At 36.3% G+C, this 20,610-nt stretch overlaps 1 protein-coding gene across 2 annotated transcripts in view; it reads left to right on the top strand.

The window, feature by feature from the left end:
* Positions 1-20,610, top strand: part of LOC131034229 (histone-lysine N-methyltransferase CLF) — a 147,243-nt gene that overhangs the window by 113,926 nt on the left and 12,707 nt on the right. For both annotated transcript variants that reach the window (XM_057965635.2, XM_057965633.2), the window contains one exon: positions 12,118-12,208. In XM_057965635.2, the coding sequence (XP_057821618.2) occupies positions 12,118-12,208 (91 nt within the window). The remainder of the gene's footprint in view (positions 1-12,117; positions 12,209-20,610) is intronic.

Genomic DNA, 20,610 nt, shown 5'->3' with positions numbered 1-20,610 from the left:
TTTCAAATATATCATGATTGTCGGGTTTTAACTATTAATATGATGGTGCATTTTGCTATGTTATTTGAGTATTAGCATAGTGGGTTATTTTGAATTTAACTACTCTTGCATATATGCATATACTTTTTTCTATATGCTTTTGTACAGACAAACCCAATACAAACCCGACCCCTGAAAATACTTTTGACCGTATTCGTGAACCTTAACCCAAACTCGAATATGAGCCCGATCAGAGACCAACAACTTAATTTGGAATAAAAGTTGGGCTGCCAACAAAATAGACCAGAATTGTGATCAAGCAGAAAAGGAAGTTTTTGTTTCTATATTTGGTGGTTGTTTGGGTGCCTAAGGGTGCGAATGCTTTAAAAATTGAAGCTTCCAATAGAGAAAACAATGCTATGGCACTAGAGATTTGATCATATAGGTGAGAAGGGTCTTAGAGCCCTAAAAAATAAGAGCCTTGTTGAGGGATTTGACAATTGTAGTCTCTTGTTTGATTTTCACAAAGAGTGTGTATGTGGAAAATAACAATCCGTTTCTTTTTATTCCAGTTCTCATAAGTCTTCTAGGGTTTTGGATTATATTTGTGCAATTTTTTTTGGTTATGTGATTGTTGCTTCGTTATCTAGATCCATGTATTTTGTCTTATTCATAGATGATTAAGGTAGGACATTTGGGTAGTTCCTCGGGAGTAATTCTGAAGTTTTTAGTTGGTTTATGGAATTTAAATACTTCTTTGAAAAGTAGACTAGTAGGAAAATTAAGTGTTCAAGGATTGATAACGTGGCGAGTTTTGTAAGAACCATAGAATAGAGAGACACAAAACAACTCTGTACACCCCACAACAAAATGGAGTTACAAAGAGGATGAGCAAAACGTTCATGGAGAGGGCTAAGAGTTTGTTGAGTGTTGCTGCTCTGAACATAAGTTCTAGGCTAAAGTTATGCCCACTGCATATATTATTTGATTAAAAGACCTCTGTCATGTTCTCATTAAATATGAATAAATTCAGTTCACTCTTATTAAATAAATAACCAATTATCCTTAGCCAATTTCAAGCAATTTGTCATTCAATGAAAAAAAAAAACACTTAACAAAATGAGACTCTGTTGGTATCTCAACAATCTGAGGTAAATTAGATTAATTATAAAGTAACATACAGTGGCAAACCAGATCTGATGCATGTCAGATCTGTCTGCCTTTATAGCCACTAAATAGAGTAATAAGTATAACTAATGTTTTTTGGGCAGCCATTTGCAAAAGATACGATTTACTTTTGAAGATAATGCAAAGTCAGCAACTAAACACTAAAGCAACGATAATGCAAATTCAGGAGTTAAACACTAAAGCAATGATTCATATTAATTTATAGTTAATTAACAAAAAGTTAGCGATGAGAAAAGGTGCGATGCATTGGAAATTACAATCATACATTACGTTGTGAATAGGCAAGAAGCAATTGATAATATCACCGATTAGTATGAAGATCAAAGGGTGCTATTAATGATGAAGAAATAAAAAAATTATAAAGTGCAAACAATGTGATATTGATTAAACTTCAGAGGTTATATTAATGGGTGTGACTCTTCATTGGTAAAGAGACATGTCTCATTCAGATATATAAAGGAACAGAGGAAGGAGAGAAAAGGGGGGACACAAGTAAAATATGCATCTGCAGACTTCAGATTGATCTAGGGCAAAATCTGGAATAACAGTTCATTGAGAGAAAATTTGCATTAATATTGGCATTTGAAATTCTTTACAGCAGTCTATCTCTGAACATAATTGTGGTGTGCATTAAGGTTTATAAGCATAATTTAAATAAGAAGAATAGTGAATAAATATAATTGCCCATTATATGGAGTAATAATAACTATAGATATATGTTATTTTATAAAAATATATAGACACACACACACACACACACACACACACACACACACACACACACACACACAAATATATATATATATATATATATATATATATTTTTATATAGAACCTATACATTTATAATATATGGAAGACTATTATAATGACCTAGCCTTAAACCTTTTGCTAATTCTTTTAGGAAGGATAGGTTGGTTTGCGTAGGGAGAGGTGGATTAATTCCATCCCAAAATAGATGAGGCCCAAGGGATGGTATTGACGGGTGTTCATGAAACCTAAGTAATCCCCCATCCTCCATTAAGGTTAGGCAAAGTAAGGATAAGGTCTGAATATAATAATTATTGATGCTATAATGTACAATTAATTGTCTTTAGCATAATAATCTGAATTAAGGCATAATAGTCCATAATAATGTATAATGTTGCATGTTAAACATGCACTTCCTGCTAGGGGACATTACAACCTCTTACTTCCATGCTTGTTGAGAAGACACCCATCCAGGCATGGTTTGGTAAAAAGCCTTTAATGTGACATCTCAAAATATTTTGGTTGTGAGGCATATGCACATGTGTGAAGTGAGAAAAGATTGAAATTGGAGAACAAGGTAGTCAAGTTTATCTTCATCGGCTATGGTGTTGATGTGAAGGGTTACAAGCTTTGAGATGCAATTGCAAAGAAGGTTCTCTATAGTAGAAGTGTGATTTTCAGAGAGATGAAACCTTCCACTATTGATTTGCAATTGGAGAAAGAAGAGAAACATAAGGAGGTAGTTCAAGTTCCACCTACTTCGTTGAAAGATGAACTACACACTTTTGTTGGACTCGATGATGAAGGGAACTCTAGTGGCTTTGAAAATATTGAAGAAGAGGAAGAAAGTCAACTTCAGCAAATGAGGAGGCCTACATGTATCAGGTAACAATTGGAAAGCTTTGAATATTCATTGTTGGATTCCAATTGTATTTTTGCTATGATCGCTAATATTGATAAGCCTAAGACAATTAGAGAGTCTATGGGTATGCATGATGTTGGTTCTTGGATGGAAACCATGAATGAAGAGATGGTTGTGTTAGAGAAAAATAAGGCATGTTATTTGGTACCTTTGCTTGAAGAACAAAAATCTATAGGATGTAAATGGGTGTTCAAGAAGAAATTGGGTTTAGATGGCAATGTTTAGAAGTATAAAGCATTGTTGGTTGTGAAGGGGTATTCTTAGAAGTGGGGAATTGATTATGGTGAAATATTCTTTACTGTAGCTAAGATGACATCCATTTGGTTCCTATTATCACTTGTAGTAGCTTATGATTTGGAGATCAAGTAGATGGATGCAAAGACAACTTTCCTTCATGGTGATCTGGAGGAAGAAATTTACATGTCACAACAAGAGCATTTCATTGAAAAAGGTAAAGAGAACTTGGTTTGTATGTTGAAGAAATCTTTGTATGGTTTGAAATAGTCTCTTAGAATGTGATATGGAAACTGTGATACCTATGTGTTGTTTTCGGGATTTTTGAGACCTAAATTTTTACCATTGTTTGCATTTAAACTCTGATAACGGTTGCATTCCCATCATAGTTTTTATGTGGATGATATGTTGTTTATTGGGAATGGTAAAATTATGATTTCAGGTTTGAAGTCTTAGTTAGCATTGTTTGAGATGAAAGATCTAGGTGCAGCGAGGTATATTCTTGGGTTTGACATAAGAAGAGATAGAGCTAGGAAAAACTTTGGTTAAGCCATAGTAAGTATATGAACTTAGTGTTGGAGAGATTTAGCATAACAACTTGCAGACAATTAATTGATCTAGTTTTATAGGGGATGAAGCTTTCTGTGAAGGATTTTTCAAAATTTTCTGCTGAGATGGAGGACATGATTAGACTTCCTTAGGCGAGTGTTGCAAGTAGTTTGATATATGCTATGAGGCTAGACATTGCCCAAGTAGTGGGAGTTTATTGTAGGTTTATGGCTAATCCTAGACAACTCCATTGGGATTTGGTGAAGAGATTGTTTAGGTATTTATGATGTACATCCAAGTTTTCATTGCGTTTTCATGGTTATCCTACTAGACCTCAACATTTAGTTTGCATTTGTGGATATGTGGACTTAGATTAAACATGTGACGCTGACAGTAAAAAATCCACCAGTGGTTATGTGTTTACATTGTTTTGTGGTGCTATCGATTGGATGACTATGTGGCAAGTTGTAGTCGTTGTCTACTACAAAAGCAGAGCACATGGAAGCTACTAATGCTTGTAAGGAGGTCATTTGGATTAAATGTTTATGTTAATATATTGGTTTTGATGCACAATTCATTTTGTTCATGATATGGTTGAAGATGTAAAGGTAAAGTTGGAAAATGTTGATACTTTGGAAAATATTGTACATGCATTGACAAAGCTAACAAGCACAAAGAAGTTTAGATGGTTTTTTGATTCCATGGGCAAATTTGATGCTGATTAACACGTGCCAAACACAAGTGGGACGTTGTACCACTAGTTGCGACCTCCTGAAGCTGCCGAGGATCTCCCATCGCATGACATGTTGTTGAATCAGGCAACACACCAAGTTGTTTCTTTCCTTGCTCTAGTTAGTTTTGAATGTTTAGGGAAAACTACATGTATATGGATCAACCATGGACCCAATGAGTTGCCCCAATTGCTAATATTGACTAATGTCCTGGTTGAACCCATGAGTGGCCTATTGAAAATTCTTCTTTTAAACTACAAAGACAAATTTGTTAGACTTAGGCCTATGCCCTTTACCCAGTTACTGTTGTACAATTTGAGAAGTCATCTTGGGTCAGTGGTTCGCACAAATAGTCCACATTTTGCACAACAGTCTCTCCTTGTACATTGCTATTTTAGTTTTCTTTTTTGTTTTAGGGTAGTTTGCTTTTTGTTTTTAGTTTAGATTCCTTGTTTTCCGCTTTAGGCTAGGTTTGCTTTGCTGTTTTAGAGTAGGTTTGCTTTCAGGGGGATTGGTTCCCCCTCATTTTGCAAGGGTATGTATGTTTTACCCAACTTTGGTGTATGAAGTCAGGATATATTTCAGTTTGTTTCTTTGATGACCACTCTGGTAGGGCACATAATTCATTATTGCCCCTGTAGTCAACTCGTTTGGTTCAAAGCTTATTCACTTAAAAAATTTAGTTGCCTATTATGTCTTGTCACGAGCATTGCATCATTGCACATCTAACACTTAATATTGCTTAAGTCTTGTTTCGTCAAAGGGAAGTCATTGCAAGTGAAAAATCTAAAGCTTTGCTTTAGTGACCACTGTAACGCTCATACCTATGTAATCTTCATTGCTTACAAGCCAAAATAGAAATAAAAAATTGAAAAGGAAAAGCAAAATCAAGAGGAACAAATATCAATATCCTTGGCTTTGGGAGTGCGACCATCTCTATCGATACTCAAAAAGAAGATTCACTAGAAATAGAGCAATCTTCGTGAGCTTATAGGCGATAACCTCATCGAGGCGGCAATATCTAGGTTAGCATGATCGAACAATGATGTCTAAACTTTCTTTAAGCTGGAATGAACTTCATTGCACACACCTGACTTCCAAGGTCGATGACTTGACTTAGTTTGTAACTTCATGTTTACTTTGAATTTGTCTTTTTGTTGTTTCGACTAGTCTATGGGGTCTTAACCAAAAATTTTGGTTTCGATCTTGATAGTCATTCTTGAAATTTAAGGAACATTTCCTAGCCAAGTCGCCATTTGTTGAGCTTTGCACATGCTACCCGTCTCCAACAGGGACCTGCTTTTCTTTTTGCTGTGCTAGCATGAGAGTGTGTGTGTGTGTGTGTGTGAGAGAGAGAGAGAGAGAGAGAGAGAGAGAGAGAGAGAGAGAGAGAGAGAGAGAGAGAGAGAGAGAGAGAGAGAGAGAGAGCTGTATTTGGAATCCAAGCCCATAAGCCAAAAATCGTATGGCATCCTAGAGACAAAGGAGCTTGGAATGTAGAATGAAGGTGAGGTCTGAGTGTATGAGAGACTAGGTAAAGGAGGGCAACAAAGATTGAAATCCTAATGTCTTTTTAAGTGTTTAGTTTCACACCTCCTAAATTTAGTGTTTTCTATAATAAGATTGGAATTGGCCTTCAATCTAAAGACCTCGTTGTAGTAGGTTTCCCCCAAGCTTGACATTGGGAAGGACTCTAATTTGCCCTAGGAATGCTATTATGCCTAGGTCCTAAAGTGCAACCTTAGTAATGCTGCTACCACCAAACTTCTTCCCCAAAACTCAGATTCATCCTAAAGTTTGGTGATGTTACAGCCAAAATTGTGATAAGTTATTTTCCCAAACCTTATGCAACCCCCTAAGAAAACACCAAAATTCATATAGACCTCTTCAAAGTTCGACTTTGGCAAGGAAAAGTGAATAAGCCATGTTCCAAAAGCTTCTTTCAATATTTAGAAAAACGTTGAAGTTGACCAATGGTCGAGAAAAGTTCGGCCTTTTTAGAACTTTTTGCTTGCAAATCCCTTGTAAAATGTTGAAGTTTAGTCCGAATTTCATCAAAGCATGAGAAAGTTTGGAGTTTGCAAAGTTTTTGGCCTGCAAAATTTCATAAGCAAAAAGGATTGCAGCATAAGATCTATGTGTTTAAGAGTCTAAAAAACAAGGTATGAAGCTGAAATGAAGACCATACTTTGGTGTTTGCAAGAAATAACCTCATTCTCTAAGCCTTGCTGAAGTTTATACCTATTCTTGAGAAAAGTTTGGAGTTTACAAAACTTTTGGCATTCCAAAATACTTGAAGAGGCCAAGTTTTGACCAAGGTTAACTAGTTCATGAGCAAAGTTCGGGATTTTCAGATTTGTTGGCTTGCAAATCCCATGGAAAAGGCCGAAGTTCAAGTTCAACTCACTTAGTTTGTGCCGAAGTTTGTTGATGTTCCTACACTCCTCCAAATGTTGAGTTTTCATTCCTAAGTTTGCTTCTCAAGGTTGGATTTGGTAGTGACAAAAGGGTGAGATTGAGGGCATCAAGGACCTTTTGTTGGCAAACAAAAAGGCTTTCCAAAATTAGTGTTGATTGAAGCTCAAAATCAAGAGTAGTCTTCATTGCCATGGGATTGCCCTATGCCAAGTTTGATCCTTGGATCACTTCTGCAAAGCCAAAAGACCCTCGTAGATGCAATTGTAGAGTAATGTTCAATTCACAAAAGGGGTAATCTATTTGGGTTCCTTCGGGAAATGAGTGAATAGTGAATGAATGAACAGACTAAATGATGATTCATCTTTGACCTGTGTGTTCATGCAGGATGAAGGACTCGAAGGAGGTTATGTGGAGATGCTTGGGGTGAAGTCAACTCTACAACACTACCATCTGAAGCACTGATTGAGTTGGAGGATTCCTAGGATAAAATCGGAGTGAGAATTCCTTGCCAGCATCCTGAAGATGTGAGCAAGTAGAGCCAAGGACAAAGAAAGAAGGGTTGGATGAGCAAAGGACACTACCACCATCAGCATGGCAACAAGTTGAAAGCTAGGGCATGAGATTGAAGGAAGGATCACAGAGCGATGTGCTACAGAGCCATTTGGTGCTATTTCTAGAATTTTGGAAAACGGTGACAAGGGCAAGCACAAATTGCTACAGGAGCATCTAGAAATAAAGAATGGACAGCTAAATCTAAGCTGGAAAGTGATTTATTGTAATACCAATTTTTCTATTGTAAAATGACTAATTGTTGGCCCAATTTAATGCAATTCAAAAGGGGGCCACAAGTTAGTTGTTTTCCCAGCTACCAAACTCACATTTTTTGTGCCTCAAGCCTCGTGCATTTTTTGTCTTCTAGTAGGATTAATTAAAAACAGTTGAAGGTAGTTGAAAAGATGGTTGATGGTTGTTGAGGTCATTAACCAAAAGGCTAATAGGACTTCTAGGAGGCAAATAAGAGCCATTGGATGGATGGAATCCTGGCAATTGATTCTGCATATGAAATCTATAAAAGGCCAGTGTCTCTCTCATTGTAAGGAGTTAGAATTCTAGAGTTAGACAGTTAGAATTTTAGAAGTAGCAGTAGTTAGAAGTGGAATAGAGTAGGATTGTTGGACATAAATTGTTGTAATGGCAGTTGGAGTAGATGAATAAAGCATTGAAATATGGTGTTTTTCCATTTGCCCTAACTTGTTTGCATGGATTTTCTTCATCTAGCGAATTAAAGTTTAGTGATCTTAATGGTGAAGTGTGAGGGTATTTGATTTGATTTCAGGTTTATACCATTAGAGACTTGCTCACTATAGGTCTATGTGCATGGTTAGTCTGAGCCTATTGTTGTTCTTAGTTCAATTGTGAATGTTTGTTTCAAATTGCGCCAAAATTGGGTATCTAAATAAATATCAACAGTTTGAAAATCCTTTAATTCCCTTGGAGCTTGCACTATTCTTATGAAGTTGTGAGTTTATCTTTGGCTGAGCAAGAACTAGTTTATTCAAAATCTATTTGCTTGTATCACCAATTGTTACCGTCATTGTCCTTAGAATCTCTAAACCCTATTTCTTTGCTATTTATTTTTGCCCAATTTGAGAAGTAAAGCATCCCCAGACAGCAATACCAGATGTAGGCCAATTTGTCAAATGCATAAGTCCCCTCGTATTTACTAGCAAAACATATCAATATTGAGTTGTCCTAAGCAAGTCAAGACCTGACAGTTGGAACCTTGAGGTTATCCCTTATGATTAGTCCAAACAGCACTAGGTATTTCCTTATTCAAGAGGGGATAGGATACACTCAACGTTCTATTTTGCGTTGATCGAAAGTGCAAGCTTTCGCCATCAATAGAAACCTTGGGCGACTACCTCTTTATCTTCAACTCTATAAATTCCCTATAGTTGTAACTACTCTTGTAGAGCATTAGTAATGTGCATTGTATTGTAACGCTTTGTTGCTGTAATGCAATTGAGTTTTGTGTTTGGAGTGTGAGTTTTTTCTCGAAAGGGTTTTCTCACGTACATCTGGAATTATGGTTATATTTGTTTAAATATGAAATTTATATGTGCATCTAATCTATAACTGTTTAAGGGCGTGTAAGAAATTTTTGCAATCACTCTCTTGTTTGATTAGTATTGGAAGCATTATTCTGCACTCAGCTTCCTTTCATTGACCTCTTGTGAACTTGTATAATTTGCACAATTTGTGCTTTCTATGCCTTGCGCATTAATTCATCAATGCTTCCTTTCCAATTATCCAATCTGGATAAGGTTTGCACTTGATTTTCCTCTATTACCAACATCCATTTCTTCCATTCTTCCGCTGCTGTCCCCAAATTGAGGCCCTTGGCCCCTCATTGTTGTGTCCCCTCGTCTGGAAACTTCGTGGAACTATGATTTGAACTTACACCAAACACCTTCTAAAATTTTCTTTCCAATTCATCCTGACTTTGTCTAAGAGATGCAAGAAAATAGTTAGTTATTCCTCTTTCTTCCATGATTTAATTGATGAATGAAGGACAACTCTTTCCTTAAGCTCAAATGAAATCACTGAACAACTATCTAGAACTGTTGATTACTAAATATGTGTAAGTGCTGGTCACTTATTGGAAGAAAGCTGAAAATTATCTTATCACTGTAATTGCCACAGGCTGGCAGGAAAAGGTGGCTTTGATACCATAGTACTGTTGTTTGTAACTAGGCAAGATGGGTTCCAATTGCCTTAAGGCAACATCCGCACCCATATAGGACTGGGTCCTATCCTAAAGGGGTAACGTGCCTCCAAGATAAGCTCAGGCCCTATAACTTTCACGCCACCCTAAAATGCTCCACGTCTCAAATAAATAAATTGGCGCCAAAAGGAGGAAGGCCGACTTGGATTTAACAAAGGTTAAAGACTCATAAATAAAGTCAACTTGGAAATACAGCTTCACTTCATATCACATACAATCAGCGAACTATCTCTGCAATTAAAAGGTGTGAAACTTGAAGAGGATTGTGCGAACTTGTCCAAAGGATATAAGGCATTTTTGGTGGACACTTGGTGTATCTAGAAGGGCAGATCTGATATACAAAAGAGGATCAGATCTGGAAAATCAAGCTAAGTATTGTATTTGTACAATTAAACCTGTGGGTCTTTAGTGCTGGGTTTTTCCTCCTTGGAGGTTTTCCCAGGGTATTTTGTGTTTGTCTCCTACTCTCTTGTTTCATTTGTGTATTTACTTGATTATGATTTACTAAATGCTAAAAAATAATCAAATGTTACAAATCTGATTACTGAACTAGGGCACAAATTTAACAGTACTATCCCACACTGATGTGCTCAGACAAAACGTGATTTAAATTTCAAGAATAATGCCTAAATGTTTGACAAAATGCACTAAGTAATTTTGTACTATTGAATGTATTGAGGTTTGCAATACATATATGATGACAAATTTGGTCAAAAGAAATGTAGGTTATATAAATTAAATTTTCCTGCATATTAGGATTGTTCCACAACACAAATATTGACTTATAAAATGCAAATGACTAACTAGTATAATAGCACAGCTCCTCATACATATAACAATGCCTCCATGTACTGCTGGAGCACGCTAGATGGCTGGTCTGCTTGATTATTTTGTGCTGATTATGCTTGCTGGCAGCCTCTTGTAGCGGACTGGGCATGAAAACTGAACAATTTTGTGATAAACAAATAGTCATGAACAGCTCGAATGATATTTTTTCACCTTTCAATCTCACTGTGCTGGTCCATACTTTCCCAGTGACTAATACAGCCTTACAATGTCTGGAAACTTTTATTTATCCATCAGGTCTGCTATGTATTCGTACAATGTCCAAACTGTAAACTTATTATCCTTTATATTGGAATCTTCCCCATCAATTTAGCTATCACAAAATGCTGAAGATATAAATTAGGTTTTGTAAACAAACTTGACACTCAAGCTCAAGTGATTCTCCTTTACAATGAATTGCTGCCCTTTTAGGCCTCATTTCCCCTCTTTATTTCCAATAAAATGTGCCAAGGCTTAGTATACATCACACATTTTGTGAGGCATTCAATTTTCTTTGAATGGTCAATCACTAAACACTAGGTTTTGAATAGAAGCCAGGCATCCAGCAAAACAAACTTGAATATGCATTCCAAATGGCATGGCCAGCCCTCTAAGGCCTGTAAAAAAATTGTGAATATTGTGGTAAACAAAACATATATTATCTGAAAGCTGGCCAGCCAGCATTAATCTGCATTTTAAAATGTTCTCAAATAATATTCACTCGAGCTCATAGAAAAAAAATTCAGTCAAACTCACAATTGGGATTTGATAAATTGTGAAACAATATACTTATTATTCAGCAGCAATTTGATCAACTTGGTGGGTTTTCCTCCACGGAATTGATGGCGAAAAATGTTTTCATCCTTTGGTTAAGAAAATGAATCTGGTTCAGTCTCCCAAATAATCAAGGGTTTGATAAAATGTTGGCAATGAGCTTTCTCTCCTCAAAACCCCCTTTTATTTTTCCTGCAAAAAGTGACTTTAGATTCCTTCTAAATAGTTAAAAATAAGTTGTTTTATAATTTTTACTTTTTTCAACAACTTAACCTTACCACAAATGCACCCAAAGTCATTGGGAAATATTATAATGGACCAAATATGAATTTTGACCATGCCAAAATAATCTTAAGTTCTTAGAATATCTATTTTTATTTGAATTGGTGCTTTCCAAAAACAACAAATTTCTTGAAGAAGTGTAGTGAGCTCCTAGAATTTTGAAACTGCATGCGGAAAGTACCATTGAACCCATCTTGATTTTTTGAACTTACTGCCACTGTGAAAATTCACTTGCAATAAAGTTAGCATTTTCCGAAAAGTTTTGAATTTGAAGGATGTTGGAATCAACCGAAAATGGACACTAACCTTTTCCCTATATATTGTGCGTTGTTAGTGCAATTTGATATGTCTAATTGCGATTTTTTGTGTACAAACACCTAAACTATAATTGTAGGTGTGCTTTCACTTTTATAATAGAATTTATTATCAAAATACACCTTTAATTCACAGACTTTTGTGTAATTATGATGATTCTGTTCTTTAGAGAGTTTTTTTTGCTTTAGAGCTCACTTCAAGGCTTTTCATTCCCAATAAATTGAGCTTGGTGTAAAGTTTCAATCCATTGGCTTGTATCAAATGGCTGAATACATTTTGATACTATATATTTGGTATAAAACATGCATTTGTTGTTTTGTGTGCTATTGACTGGTATACCTGATAATTTTCCTTGTTTACTTTAGTTGTGGAGATGGCACTTTGGGAGGTCCACCACCAAGAGGTGATAATTATGAATGCAGAAATATGAAACTTCTCCTAAAGCAGCAACAACGAGTAAGAATTGGTTACTCATTTTGTATATCTTCTGAATGCGCTATTGTTATCTACATGTGGGAATCTAAAATATTCCCCCAACATTCCATAAGATCATTTGTAGTTGGTTTATTTCCTGCTTCTAGCATAGGTTTGGTAATGTTTGTAACCACTTGAATTACTATCATTCTGATAAGTAAAGATAACAAACAATTTCCCTTTAGTCTGGTTTTGTCATTTTAGTATCTAAAATTTCTAGCACTTGTTTTTCAGTTTTTACTGTAATCAAAGTTATTTTTCTCTTAAATAATAAAGTTAATGCACAATTTGGCAATGATACAATCTGGCAGCTGTGGCTATATTTCTACAAGTAATGCAAACATGCTACTCACAAGTTGTGTTTTATAATCTTGAAATAAGGTGAAAGACAGTTTTTCTCTTATTATTTTGTATACATTAGCTTTATGTCACACTGTTAGGCATAAAGATTTCTGAGCAGTTAAGGCAATGTACTTTGGAATTTAATTGCAGGCTCACTTTAAGATAGAGTGCAGAACCATTGATCATGAGTTTGAGCTATTATGTAGAAGTCTTTGCTGTGGTCTTCTCGAGTATTGTTATGTTTTCTATTCCTGTGACATACCTTCAACACTGTAACCAGATCCTTGTTGAACAAAGTGTGGAAGCTCTTTATCATTGAAGTAAATGTCTTTCTGAGGAATATCTCGGAAAATTAAAATATAAGACGTCTTCAATTTCTTCGGATTTTATTGGGAAAAAACCCGGAACACAGAAACACAGGAAAAATGAAAAAGGAGAGAGAAATAGTGAATGTTTTAAATATTAAACAGAGAATGAGAGGGTGGAAGTAACGAGAATGTATATTGAAATATGGAATTTCGTTGTCAATTTTGAAATTACTGGTTACAGTGCACACTGCATAGTGCATTACTACATAGTTTGACCTCAAGTTTGAATCCCTCTAAATCAATTACACACCACAAAGTACAAATGTTGTGGTGCAAAGTAACACAAGTGGGCAGAACCAATGAGGCTAACTGGTATGAACTGCAATCAACTATTAACTTGCAGTTCTTGATGGTTTTGCAATGGGTTAAGCATGATTAAGTGAAGCTAGATCATCATGCTTTGTTATATGAAGGTAAATAGATTAGATTGTCTTATACTAGCTGAATGTAACCATATGCAATATAAATCAGATGGTTTACAATCATTTAATTCAATCATCTATTTACTGCTAAAGAACTATTTTTAAGTTTAAATAAATATTATTTAATGCTATGTAAACGCATTGAGGAAAATTAAAAAAAGTTGTACATGGAACTTAATTATTTAGCAATGTTAAAACTATTTTGATTATTTGAATATATTACTCATTATTTAAAAATCAAATTTATATGAGACGAATTTAATGAAGATTTTTTTCTTATTTTTTTGTTCTGTTGGTGTAAATAATCATTCATCATGGATATTATTACACCTTACTTAAGTTTACTTAGTATGATGCATTTCATAGTAGTTTGGGTATGAGACACTTGGGTGTTTGTGCCACATTGGGATAGTGTGTGTAGGAGAATTTCCACCTTTTATGGTGTGATCTTGTTACTACTTTAGCATATCCACTTATTGTGGAGTGATAATTCCACCTTTGGTGGGTGATCCACCTCATGTGGAATATTTTATTGTTTTTTTTACCTACCACACTTATTTCCTACCTACCATTGTTTCTTATTGAGCCACATGTCATGTTTGTGTGCTTACATATCCATATAGCCTTGCCTATATATGCAGGATCATCTACATTGTATGTAACAACTATTGATCTTTTGATCATCTATCTATTGATGAGAATACAGTTTATTCTTGTCCTATATTTTGTCTCTATTTGTACATTTTATTGAGCTCTTGATCTTGACAAAATCTCACATGTTCTTTGTTGAACTTCATCCGAAATGAAGTTGAACATGAACTCAAACTCAAACCATGTGACATACGTTACAACCAAAGGAGTAAAATAATGTTTATAAATTCAATAATTCCTAAAAATGTATAAGAGTTGTTCCTAGTTTATAATCTTAGCCCATAAAAAAAATAAGATTCCACATTTAGGAAAAAAAGGCGCACATGCACGAGTAGGGCATGAAAATCAATATTGACAAGTGGGGCAATCTGTCATTAGAAACCCTTGCTTTCGGTAGAAGGGCAAACACAATCTTGTTAGCATAGGTGTAGGCGGTGGCAAATGGTTTTAGAGGCCTGTTCGTCCTCAAAGGCAGAGGGTGAACAAGCTAGACCTTGTAAAGAATGGGAGGATTCCGAACCAAAAAATTGACAATGGAATGGGAGGTGAGCGAAGGAACCCAACAAAGCCGCTCAGGAGCAAAGCCTTTGTAATATCTTCGAAAGCCCTATCCCCAACTACCAAGGTCAGCAAGAGACAAGGTTACTAGAGACTACAGACATTGGTACCAATACCGATATGGCTAATTTTCAAAAAAATAGGTGACGGGGTAACTTGGAGACGACAATTTTTTTAATATAATTTAATTATTTAAAAAAAATATCATGAAATAAAACTTTGAAAACAAGAATATTGGCCAATATCACATATCTTTGCAATACTTACCAAGTCCCATACTTTACAAGAAGCTTTCATGAAAGGATCTGACTTGGCCTTGTCTAGTCGAGTGAAGATAGTGATGAGCAACACTATTGTCATTTCTAGGCACTTATTTTCTACACTTGGAAAATGGCTCAAAATTGAAGGAATTGCTCTTTCTTTAAGCATATTTAGAAGCTATCGCATCCTTTGCCCATTGCAAGGAACATGGATTGAGTTGATTTTCTCTCTTGGTCTACTTTTCGTACAACTTGTCTCCATTAGAAGCTTTGCTGTATTAAATGACATTTTATTTTCCATCAAAATAGAAGGATCTTCTTTGGGCATACATAAACACTCTAGAATTCTTGCATAATTTTTATGTGATGGAACTTAGTCTTCCTTCCTCGTGCATTTGCGACAACAATATATAAATTTAGCTATAGTAACATTTGATAGAAGTCCACAAACCTTTGTAAGAAAGACCATAGTTACTTGAAGCACTAGCACCAAATATAACAACTTGTGCAACTTAATTTTGAGTAAATATCTTATGGGCAAGCTCTCCAACTTGCTTAACCATTTTGAGCTTGATCTTCCATCATCTAAGAATCACTATCGAGCTCCTTTTAAGTTGTACATGCCAATCAACTCAACAGTATGGCCTGTCCATAAATCTTCAACGCAAAGCCATCTTCTCCAATTGTATCTACGTAGACAATATAGTTGAGGAGATGTGCAAGAGACGGGGGAGACGAAAAGAAACACGAAAGTGAAGTCTTTGACTGAAATGAAGTCCCAGGGTGGGGGAAAAGACTTGGAGATTGGTCTACATTTCTGAAAGGGTTTCTCAAGAGGGAGATGTGTCTCTTGGTTATGTAGCCAATAGGGGATCATCTCAAGGATTGAGCTCTTTTTGTCAAATGGTGTGGCAAAGGATGCCCTAGGAGGTGAATTCTAGATTGGTGGATCCACAACTTCGAAGGGTAAGCATTAGATCCCTTTCAAATGAATTCTTTTTGGTCAAATGCATAGATAAGGATTTAAAAAAGGAGTTTCTGCATGGTAGTCCTCTTTTCTTTGAGGGTTTCAGTTTTTATTGCATAGATTGGGAGCCCATTTTAGACCTAAGCACCACATTAGAAAAGCATAAATGTGGGTTTGATTGGTTGGTTGGTCCTCTAAATATTGGAATTTCTAGGCTTTGAGGATGATAGGATAAGCTCAATGCTCCTTTCTGGTAGTAGGCAAAGATTATCTCAATGTAAAATTGGGCTCGACGACGTAGTTATGTGTAGAAGTTGATCAGGAGGTTGGGCTTTTGGAAGAGTTGGAAATCATTACTGAAAATGAGAGATGGTTTTAGAAGATCTTAATAGATACAAACCAGATTGGGCTTCTGCCTTAGAGGTAAGGGATTCGATTCAAGTAGTCCAAATTAGGGCTCATGAAGATTGGAGATGATAAGGATAGAGGCAAAACCAACCTTAGTATTGGAAAACCCTAAGAAAGATCTCACAATTAACCTAAAAACAAGGGATGCAAAGGGCAATCAAAATGCAGAGAAAGGCAAAATGTCATTACTAGAGGAAGATCTAGAGGGAGTTTAAAGAAATGTAAACCATCACCAATTCTAGAACCACAAGGGATGGAATTTACCAATCCCCTTTATGCAAAGATTAATATAGATCGACCTTTATTTGGATCAATAGAAGCCTTGGAAGCCCCCCCAATTTTGACAATCAACTTGCAACCAACCATGAACAAGACTGTTGAGTAGGATGAGTCTTGACTCACCCATTGAGACATCAATGCTTAGTTAATGGATTAGCGTGTGATTAGATGGATCAAACCAATAATAGAATGGTGAGGCTTGAGGATGGGTCTACTAATGCAGATCAACATACCTGTTTAGTCATTGAGAAGGGAAATTGTTGGAGGAAGAGCAATTGTTATTATTTGGAGAATCACAGATCCAGAGACCAATAAAACGTTGGTAGAGCATATAAAAAAAACAAGAATTAGACAAAACACAACCAAGAAGCCGAACCCAGATTATGGTAAAAGAAAACCCAAAGGTAGGAAATCACTACAAAAGAAGAGGGTGTTGGACGGGGATGCAAAAGGTCAGGTCAAAATCAGCATGATGTTGGGATCAGGAAAGGAAACCCCCTTCTTGAGGAGCCATGAAGCTCTTATTGTGGAATCTTAGGGACTTACATGTGCCAAATAAGCAGCACTTGGTTGAGTGTAAAATGGAGATCTTGAAAGTAGACACTTTCCTAATTCAAGAATCCTTGATGACGAACATTGATTTAGAATTGTTTAGGAGAAAATTGAGAACTTGGCAAGTAAATGGGGGTTCAGGGTATTGGGGTCCTAGGAGGTCTTGCTACCTTTTGGAGGCCTCAACCAGTGTGCTTGGACAAATTAGTGGAGGGGTCCAACTAGATGGGCTACAAGGTTAGAAATGTCTATTCAAATCTTCAATTTGTTCTGGTGAATGTTTAAGGTCCAAATTCATGCATTAGGAAGAGATAATTGTGGGCGGAATTAGAAACATGTTTTGGTTTTCATCCCAATCAATGTCACATAATTGGGGGTGACTTCAATCTATTATCCCCGATAGTGATATACAATTGGGCATCTTAGGAGAGAATCAAACTCAAAAGAATTTTAGGGGTTGGGTGGATAAGGATCACTTGTTGGATATCGACCTTTTCAATGGCACATACACATGGACCAATAGAAGACTGGGTTTTAGTTACATTGCATAAAAGCTTGATAGACTTCTATTCTTTGGGACTTGAAATCTTTTTCTTTCACCTTTGAGGGTTTGATTCTTCCATTGTTTGTTTTAGACCATTATTTGATTCAGATGGAGATTCTTGGGGATAGGAGGTCGACAGGGTGCCCCTTCAAATTCTAGAATATTTGGATGAGAGATCGAGATTTTTTCAAGCTCATGGAAGAATGGTGGAATGAGGAACGCCCAAAGGTTTCTTCGCTTGTTGCATGTTTTGGGTTAGGCCATTATTTGATTCAGATGGAGATTCTTGGGGTTAGGAGGCCAACAAGATACCCCTTCAAATTCGAGAACATGTGGATGAAATACCCATAATTTTTCAACCTCGTGGGGAAGGGGGGAGGATTGGGTAACACCCTAATGGTACCAAAATGTTTTTCTTAGTCACCAAGCTGAAACTTTAAAACAAGAAATTAAAGAATGGAATCTAACCCACTTCAAGAATAATTTTGAAACCAAGAGGTCAATTGAAGAAGATTTGTAGCTGCTAGGAGAAGAGGTGATAAGGAATGGCATGGATTAGGATTGTTTCTCCAAAGAGAAAGAGTTAATGCTTTCTTGCCAAAGATGAAATCTTCTGGAGACAAAAATCTCGGGAGACTTGGATAAATGATGGTGATCGAAACACCAAATATTTCCATAATGTAACCACATAGAGAAGAGTGGTGAACAAAAACTCTTTGATTAAACTACTCATTGGCACAACATTGGAAGATTCGGAAGCCATAACAAGAGAGATTGTAAACTTCTTCCCCAACCTCCTAAACAATATGGAGGGATCCAAACACTTGGTGCAATAGGATATCACCCTCCGTTGGTTATAGAAGCCCAAAACGAAATGTTGAATGCAAGCTTCTCGATGCTGAGATTAAGGAGGCTCTTTTTCAATTGCATCCATATAAAGTTTTGAGACCAGATGGCTTCCTAGCAAGCTTCTTTCAAAAATGTTAAAATACAGTGGGAATGGAATCGGTGAATGTGCTCAAAGAGGTCAGCAACACTTTCATTGCCCTCATCTTGAAGAAGGAAGTTGTTTGCACTCTAGATGACTATTGACCAATCTCTGTCTACAATATTGTTTACAAAATCATTACCAAAGTAATGGCAAATAGATTGAAGAAAAATCTGCTCTATCATTTTTGATGTGCAAATTGGATTTGTCTTGGGTAGGTCAACCCTTGGTGGAGTTATCATAGCACAAGAAGCTCTTCACTCCATACAACACAACAAAAACAATGTATGGTGATTAAGCTGCACATCAAAAAAGCTAATGACATGGTCGAATAATGGTTCCTCTTGAAGGTGATTGAAGCCTTCGGTTTTAACAAAAGATGGTTGAATTAGGTCTTCAGTTGCATCTCAACAACTCAATTCTTAGTTATTCTTATTGGCTTTCCCAAAGGTTTCTTCGAGGTTTCAAGAGGCCTTTGCCAAGGAGATCCCTTATCTCCTTTTTGGTTCATCATAATGGTGGAAGCCTTAGGCAAGGCCTTTAGAAATGAGGTTGGAGTTGGGAATATTCAAGGTGTTCAGACAATTTTGCAAATGACAATATGTTCTTTGGAGGTACAAAGAGAAAGGAGGCCTTCCACTTGAATGCTATTTTGAGCATCTACTCTTGAGCCTTGCGGTAGGAAGTGAATAAGGCTATTCAAAGGAAGTGACAAATTGGCCAATGATGTGGTTGATGGGATAGAACACATCTCCAAAGGTGCTAATTTAGATGTCGGATTTGGTTCTTGATCTGACAAGTTGTATGGGGTGATACTGTTGATGGGCACCCAACATTTAATTTCTTGACAAGGGGATATCACGTAGAACAAATGTATGAGTAAGCCTTGTGGATAGTTTATTAGCGAATTGAACACTTGAGAACCAAATAAACTAGCTCAAAGTTGCAGCCTATATTTCAAATAGGCATATAAGCTTTTAAATAAGTAAAAGGAGTTTGGACTCCAAAGCCATCTATGGAGATTGGTAAAATAAGAAAACTAAATAGGAATGTTATCAAAAGATATAAAAGATATTTTGGACCCATAGAGTTGATGTGTTTTCAAGATCGACATTTGGATATTAGAGATTTAAGCTTTGCCGTTGAGTTGGGTGACAAATGGCATGGCAACATTTTATCCTTGGCCAAACATCACCATTAATGTTCATCTATCTTCGTTGGCCACATGGGAATTTCTTTTTCTCTCCTATATTTGGATTGGATTTCCATGTTTTGGTATAACAATTTGAAATGGAGTCCCCAGTCAGGCTCAAATGTGAAGCGAAATGTCTTTTTGGGGCTTCATCTTTGATTACAGGATGCAAAATATATGCAAGGAATCAAGATTACTATCAATGGAAGCCATACAAATGGTATCAGGTTGGGTTTTAACTCTTGTGAACATTTATCAAGTAATCACAAGCATATCCTCTTGGATTTTGGCATCGTTGTTGGATCTAGGCTAGCCAAAGGTCCAAACGTTGCTTCTCTTTTGAGAAGTGTTCAAGACGGAGTTTCTACTAGATGATATTGATGGACAATTTGTTGTGGGTAGAGAGGTTCAAGCACATGGTGTGCTCAAACAATTTTCATTGGGATGTGGAATCAGTCACCAATGTCACATTTTTGAGCTTTTTGTTAGCCTCCCTTGCTTGTTCTAGTTGGTTACTTCTTAGGGGGAAGGTTTTGTTTGTTCAAGCCTTGGACTTGGAGTTGTTTTCATCGGCTTGGCTTCAATATGGTTCTTGCTTCTTGAAGGCCGTGGGATGGCCTTTGTTTTTTCTTCCTTTCTGAGTTTTGTTCTCTCACTCTAGGATTTGGGTGGTTTTGGCTTGGGAATGGAAAATGCCTTTTTTGTAAATGTTGTCAATACCAACTATGGCCGGAATGCAATGCAAAACTTTATGTAAATCTTTCATAATTATTAATGCAATTTCTTGCAACCTTGGTTGCAATTTATGAACAATAGAAATTTCAACTTAATAACAATCATGGAAGATGAAATT

Source organism: Cryptomeria japonica, chromosome 3, assembly GCF_030272615.1.
Source record: "Cryptomeria japonica chromosome 3, Sugi_1.0, whole genome shotgun sequence".
In the NCBI taxonomy this organism is placed as follows: domain Eukaryota; kingdom Viridiplantae; phylum Streptophyta; class Pinopsida; order Cupressales; family Cupressaceae; genus Cryptomeria; species Cryptomeria japonica.
Note: the sequence above shows the minus strand (reverse complement) of the source record. Positions and strands in the feature narration are given on the sequence as shown.